This window comes from Lactuca virosa, chromosome 3 (assembly GCF_052849685.1).
Source record: "Lactuca virosa cultivar CGN04683 chromosome 3, Lactuca_virosa_CGN04683_v6, whole genome shotgun sequence".
Classification (NCBI taxonomy): domain Eukaryota; kingdom Viridiplantae; phylum Streptophyta; class Magnoliopsida; order Asterales; family Asteraceae; genus Lactuca; species Lactuca virosa.
Window position 1 is genome coordinate 13,800,026 of NC_136428.1, and position 7,219 is coordinate 13,807,244.

The 7,219-nt window shown below is 32.3% G+C and overlaps 1 protein-coding gene across 1 annotated transcript; it reads right to left on the reverse strand.

Annotated features, from left to right (window-relative positions):
- Window positions 1–1,117: 1,117 nt before the first annotated feature.
- Window positions 1,118–5,720, reverse strand: LOC145165239 (uncharacterized). The gene is made up of 8 exons (XM_079083943.1): window positions 5,099–5,720; window positions 4,267–4,467; window positions 4,059–4,181; window positions 3,941–3,969; window positions 3,790–3,856; window positions 1,805–3,712; window positions 1,587–1,717; window positions 1,118–1,498 (listed from the first exon to the last, which is right to left on the reverse strand). The coding sequence occupies exons 1-8, from the start codon at window positions 5,174–5,176 to the stop codon at window positions 1,291–1,293; spliced, it is 2,745 nt and encodes a 914-aa protein (XP_078940069.1). The 5' UTR covers window positions 5,177–5,720; the 3' UTR covers window positions 1,118–1,290.
- Window positions 5,721–7,219: the final 1,499 nt, after the last annotated feature.

Below are 7,219 nucleotides of genomic sequence, written 5' to 3' on the forward strand. Positions count from 1 at the left end.
GTTGCGGATCTTGCTTCAAATGATCCACGATGTGTACTTTTAGAGGCCTTCAGTTTCGGAGTGTTAGGATCTCGAGATCCTATCACTAACTCATTGAAGAAAATAAATTTGAAGATTCGTTCGGCTTGTTCAAGCAAATGATATCGTAAGGTAATTTGATGCATATGGCGTTGTAAGAGTTTTTTTTTTTCCCTATTTTATATCATAAGGAATTTGGGCCGCTAGGCAATTTTTAGTCAAATTATGTTTAGGTCCCACGGCATTTGATTTGAAGTTTTTACTTCTTTAATGTTTCATCTTTAATTCGGATAGAATCTTATTTCGGTAAGGTGGCAGTTTATTTTGGGAATATGTTATATGCTATGGTATCAAGACCATATTTGCATGAGTTTGACATTGTTACATTTTTTTATGCATTTATTTTAAAAGTATTTTTTAGCTAATTGCAAAGAATTTGAGTTTGAAGGTTCTTATATGATGGCATTTGGGTGATTTGGTCGATCACCATGTTTTTTTCGTCGTTCAAGAGACATTAGTTCATTGTGGTTTTTTGGTGCTAAGGTTTTTTTTATTATTATTTATGAAGATTTGAAGTTTTTAGTGCTGAAGATGGAATTCATGTCAAGATAGATTTTGTTGCGAGACAAACTCCCCTTTTTCTTTTTCCACAAAGGTTTCCACCATATTTTGCATTATATTTTATCATTTCTTCATTTCTTGTGTCCAAGTATCATCATATCATATTAAATTATTAATAATAAGACGTTCTCTGACAAACTTTTAATATACTATTTTGTATTTTCTTTTTCGGATTTCAACACTGCTTTCGCAGGCTTTTAATCATACTTTTTAGCTCCATGCCTTATCATGTTGTATACTATCAAGAAACACCGCTCTTTAATCTTTATGCATAAAGTACAAATTGGGGCCTACCAATTATGAGAAAAGAATCCAATTTTGCAACAGAGAACACAGAGTGCCAAATGAAGTGAATAAAGCACCAATGCCTTTGATATATGTGCAACTTTATAACAGCTCTTTCATTCAAGATTTGTATTCACGAACTCATAAATTTATAAATATATAAGTAAAACTCACCACAAGATTTAATGCAAGGTAGAATAAAATCATGGACTGATTATTGGATGCTTAACATGCTAATCTACATGGTACATGTAATATCTTAGAGAAAACCTTGAAAAAAAAAGAACAAGAAAAAGAAGGAAAGAAAACCATTTATACCAATTTACATATTTCGTATGATGCAGGATAATCCATGTATACCTTTTGCTAACATTTCTTTGCGTTTTTGAGGTTTCTTAGAGTCATTACAAGCTGTTGCCTTTCACCCTCTACCTCTGCAAACTTTAGACTTATTTCTGAATATCTTTCTTGCATTTCCTTCAATTCTACTTCCATCAACTTGTTTCTGTTTGATAATGTCTCAAAAAATTCTTGATTTCCAGTCTTGTTAATCTTGGATTTAATGGCATCATCACTACATCAATGAGATAAAAGATCAGTTTCTAAGGTTCAATTTAAATTTCCATACTATAGTTAATGGATTTTTGGTTCAACATATGTACCTTATTATGTCTTGATCAAGAACCTCTAATCGTCTTTCCAACTCTTGGATTTTTTGTTGAAGATCTTTCTCTTTCTCTAGAAAAGAAGCTTCAGAAAGCTGTAATGCAGTTTCTTTAAGCTTTATTTGACCCTGATGATCATATAAAGGTTCTAAGATTAGTAGCTCATCCTAGTCTAGATACGCTACAAAAGATAATAAAGGGGTATAAAAATTTACCTCAAATAGTTTGATTTTGTCCTTCATATTATTGGTAATCTCTTTTGGGCCACGAGAAGCAGGAACAGGTTTATTGTTTCTAGGGGTTGTTTTGGTATTACTATTACAATCCTTGAGCTTTTTCTCAATGCTGCTGATTGTTTCATCTTTCTTCTTGAGATCATTATTTAGTTGAGATACCTTCTTCATCAAATTTCCTTTCTCCAATTCATACTCTTTAACAAACTGTTTCATTTCATTACATCGAGATTTTAAACGTTCAATCTCAGATTGTAGCCTTTCAACTTCATTCTCCTTATCTTTCTTAACATTTCTCACCTCACTCAACTCCTTTCTTAAGCTCTCCACTTCCATTTTTACCATATGAACCTCATCTTCAAGATTCTTTCTTTCATCTTGAAGATTCCCAAACTGTACTTCCATATCTTTTAATTGTTTTGACTTTAGGTTTATTTGGTTTGAAAGATCAACCAATTTGTCTTCATATTGGTCACGAACATACTGCAACTCTTCTTGGACTTCCTTCAGCATCTCTTCAAGGTGTCTTTTTTCTACCTGGAGTTGATAAGCTTCATCCATGGCTTTCATGGCTGCATTCTCGTTTTCTTTAAAAGCCGAAGCCATCTCTGTTGATAGCCTTCTAAATTCCTCCTGAAGTTTCCCTGCTGTATTAGCATTCTGCAGTTTCACCTTTCTTAAATTTTCCTCTGACCGAATCGCCCTCTGCTCCTGTTCGACTTTTGCACGCACAAGATCTTCCATATCCGCCTCAAACCCAAGAGCTTGATTCTCCAAATCTTCCTCAAGATTCTTCACATGGGTTTCAAGTTCTTTGATTGTAAGAATCGATTTCAACAATTCTTTGGATTTCATTTTGAGCTCATTGTCTAAATTATCTATCTGGGATTCGAGTTCGTTTACAGAGGCGTAAGGAGATGAACATTCGTATTGCATCTTTAACTGTTCTTGAAGTTGACTTTGTTCCAGTTTGCAAGACATGTCATGGTTTTCTTGCTTCAAGATCTCATAATCGAGTGCAATCTGTTCCATTTGTGTTTCAAGCTCTTCTTTATCTCTCTTGTATAACTCTATTTCATTATAAAGATCGATTATCTTTTGTTCCTGTAAATATGCATCTTTTAAGCCACTATGTTCTCTAACAATCTCTTCTAAAGCCTTTTGATCTTCATCATCATCTGTCTTGGATTTAGAGTTGACTTCTTGTGACTTTGGAGCAATGGAAGATTTCTGTTCTAGCATCTCGTCTAGGTCCCGAACAGCAAGAATCAACTCTGCATTTGATTCTTGAGTTTTCTGAAGTTGTAATCGAAGATTGGAATTCAAATCCTTTTCATAATTCAATTCTTGTTTAAGCTCATCAACAAGAACCCATGGATCCCCTCCTGAATTACCATTGACTTTGACTTCTGTGGGTTTCTGATACGCCTTCATCTTTCCACACTCCTCCTTAAGGAAAACTACTTCCCGTGAAAGATCTTGACTCTTTTTGCTTTCTTTCACAATTTGCTTACGAAGGGTTTGTAGTTCCATCTCTGACATATCAGCTTGCCTAGCAAAAACTGCAACTTCTTCTTGGAGCTTTTTTATTATGGCATCTGGAGAATCTTCATCAGATATTTCTCTTGGACTTATTACAGAAGAATCATCGGTACTTAATTCATGAGGTGAAGCCTCTAACCAATCCCATTGTGATGATGATTTTCGATGCTGTTCTTCATAGATTGTTGATGTTGAGGATTCACAAGCCGATTTGTTATTAGTGTTTTTAGGTTCAGGGTCTCGTGGGGTGTCAAGTCCAGAGCTGCTATCCGAACATGACAGAGTGATATCAGATCCAATGGATGCCCTGCAATCTCTGTTAATGTTATCACTCATAGCCCCATGATCCTGATTAAAGATGAAATTCCATATTAAAAGATGTTTATGAACATAAAATCCATCATTAAAGATGAAACAGAGCTCACTTCAATAGGATCAACTCGGATGCTTTCTTCTATATCAACATTCGTGCTTTCACTAACATCAACATCCCTGTAAATTTTACAGCTACATGTTCAGCATTTTGATAAGTGAAAAAGATTCAACAAAGCAAAACATCAAGAAATGCATGTATACCTTTGATCTTGCACCCTTTGAATTGATATCTAATCAAAACAACATCTACAACCATTAAGCTTGAAAGAAATAATCCACTAAAAGATTTTGAGAAATTGAGATGAAGAAGGGGACTAACATGCAATAGACTTGTGGATTTTGTATTTTTGAGAGGAAGAGATAGAGAAGAAAGCTTTGTAGCCTCAGCATAACTTGCAAAATCAATTGAAACTTCTCCAACAACACCAAAAACCGAAGAACCCTACAAAATGTGAAAATCCCAACAAAAATCAGAAGTAATTTTCAATCAAGTTTCTTGATTTAGAAGCATAGAAACTATTTAGTACCGTTGCTACAACAAAACGATAGATTTTGTCATTGAATTTTCCAGTTTTTTGATCTTGAGTGAACTTCACAGTTTCATAATGTGGCTTTTCCCAGTAACAACTTCCATCTCTAACTTTTGCTTTATCTAATCTTGTTGTTGGCTTTCCAACATCATTGGGAATCACAGCTATCATCAAAGCATCTGCTCCAACCTGTGTTAGCTGAATACAGAAATAATAATTCTTGTAAGGATATTGAAAGGTAACAAATTAATATATGAATCTTTTTAAACACTTAGCTGCCTAGAAAATGTAATAAAACAAGAATCATTGTGAATCTTATTGTTTACAGTTACCCAATTGATCTTTATATCAGAAAACTACCAATAGTTGGGTTATTCATATATTTGTTAACTTTATTAAAGCATGTTGGAACATAATCACAGTTTTGTAAATTCCATTAGCTATGAACAATATCTCCTGACTTTCACAAGTGAAACAAAACCCTGAGATATGGAACAAAGTTTCCAGTGCCCAGGCTTCACAAGAACAGAATTCATAGACGCCATAGTTGACCCTAAGAAAAGTAGGAGGTGAGCACCAATACAATCTCCCTTCTTTCGTTTGATTTCTTTGGAAATATAAGATGAAAAAATAGCTGAAATGTTCCAGTTTTATTAATTTCTTAATAATATAACTTCATATTTTCAAGGAGAATGCCTGATAAAAGTTAAGTTCCAAAGTTCATCTCTTTCAGGTAATTTAGCAAACACGTTATGTGCACTTGTGCAAACAGTCTTTTACATATACACGCACACACACATATGTGTAAGTGCGCATGAAGATACATAACCTGAGTTGCATGAAACTGCAATTTAAATACAGCTTTGATTTTGTTCTTGTCGCTCCTCCATCTCGCCGACTTGAACATTTTCTCTCCCTGTATCTCCTTCTCTCTCTATGTAAATATGATGCTCAAATTCCACATTTGCAAGTAAAATACTTCATGGTTCCCCTGGGCTAAGACAATAATTTTCTGCAACCTCATCTGAGCTCCGACAAAGCTACCGGAAAACCATCAAATCCTTTTGTTACAGCACACCAATCTTGAAAATAACACAACCCCAACAGGAATCGACTCAAGATCAATTCTTCTGCACCTTATATAGCAAATACCCAATTTAATTCATAAAATGGGAAGCTCAAAACACGTATCAACACAAAGAGATTATAATAAAAACCGACTTGACACAATAGTGACAATGCAAGTCCAACCCAGTGAAGATATGAGGATATTTTCGGGTCAGAGAGGTTTTCACATTGAAGAACTCGTGAATGTATTTAAGAATGAGCTTGAAAGCTCACACGCAAACACAGCAGATCTAAAAAAAAAGTCTTTTCTCTCTCTCTCCCTCTCTCTCTCTCTCCCTCTCTCTTTCTCTCTCTCTCATTCTCTCTGAATAAACAAATCCAAGAATTTGTGCAACTACAGTTTGTTGGAAAATAAAGAACTTATTAAATGCCGTGGCTACATCATAAATTAATAAATAAAGAAGGGTTTGGTGACAAATTACATAAAAGGGAAAAAGGAACCTTCTCTAAGATTTTTATAGTAAAAGATTCTTTTCTTTCGTTCAAGAAAATAAATTACTTCTTAGAATTTCCTGAAAACAAATGAAAGAGATAAATAATGTTAAAGGGGTCGAACTAACTGAAAATGAAAACAAATTTATATAATTATAAATATTATTATGGCTTTGTCTAAAAGAGTTAAATAACAACCATGATTAACATATTAATATAAAAAAGACAAAAGAATACTAATAAGTCACTAATTGACTCATGTTAAAAAACAAAAACAGGTTATTAGCTTTAACTTTTAAGAGTAAATTAGAGCATTTTATATTGCTTTTTTACTTTACCATATCATATTTCCAATAATTTTATTAAACTATTAATAAATTATTTTCAATCATTGATTTTTTTTTAAGTTATAAATTACCAACTATCAACCATTTATATGAAATATTTTAATAAACTTCTTCGTGTAATTTATTAATTTTAAATATATGTAATATTCATAGAATTAGAAAGTATTGGAAAATGATTATTTGTGATTGTCAAAAAAAAATGTGAGTTTTGTCCAAAAATATTTGGTGGTAAATTAGTTGATCCATTTTTGGAATTTTTTTTTTGGGTTAATGACTTAGGAGGGTAACATGGTTTTAACTTTGCCCACGTTAGGTTCTTAAGGTTTTTTTTTACATATTACACCAATATGGTTGTATATAACCGTTTAAAAAATATAATAAGGTTTTAATTTTGTCCACGTTAGGTCTCTAAGGTTTTTTTTTGTACATATTACACCAACATGGTTGTTATAACCGTTTAAAAAGGGTAATAAGGTTTTAATTTTGTCCACATTAGGTCCCTATTTTTAATATTTTTATCATTTCATCTAACTCTTTTTCAATTTATATTAGTATCTAATTAGATGACTTCATCATTTCATCTTCTCATTTTAATCGTCCATCTATGTTTGGTGCGACATAGCTAGCTAATAAGCTAGTTTATTTTTCGATTTTTTTTAAGTTATCATGTTTGGCAAACTAAAAAGTAGCTTATAAGCTAGTGTTTTAAAAAACTACTTAGACTACTTTTTTAAAGTTTTTTTTTAATTTCCAAATATACCCCTTAATTAATTAAGAAAATATTTTTTTTAAAATATGTTTTCTTAATTAATTAAGTGGTATATTTGGAAATTTAAAAAAAAAACTTTTAAGAAACTAGTCTAAGTAGCTTTTTAAAACGTTAGGTTATAAGCTACTTTTTAGCTTGCCAAACATGACAACTTAAAAAATATCGAAAAATAAATTAGCTTATCAGCTAACTGTGGCGCACCAAACATAGCCTTAATCATTAAGACTTTGATTATTATTAGTTTTTTTTTTTGTAAAAATGACAAAAAATTGCT

What these genes read in the sequence shown, in the direction of transcription:
- LOC145165239 (XM_079083943.1), bottom strand. Translation starts at nt 5,176, where the DNA reads ATGTTCAAGTCGGCGAGATGGAGGAGCGACAAGAACAAAATCAAAGCT. An exon ending in TGCAGTTTCATGCAACTCAG is followed by an intron (nt 4,468 to 5,098) that starts GTTATGTATCTT and finishes TTCTGTATTCAG; the next exon opens with CTAACACAGGTTGGAGCAGA. An exon ending in ATCGTTTTGTTGTAGCAACG is followed by an intron (nt 4,182 to 4,266) that starts GTACTAAATAGT and finishes CACATTTTGTAG; the next exon opens with GGTTCTTCGGTTTTTGGTGT.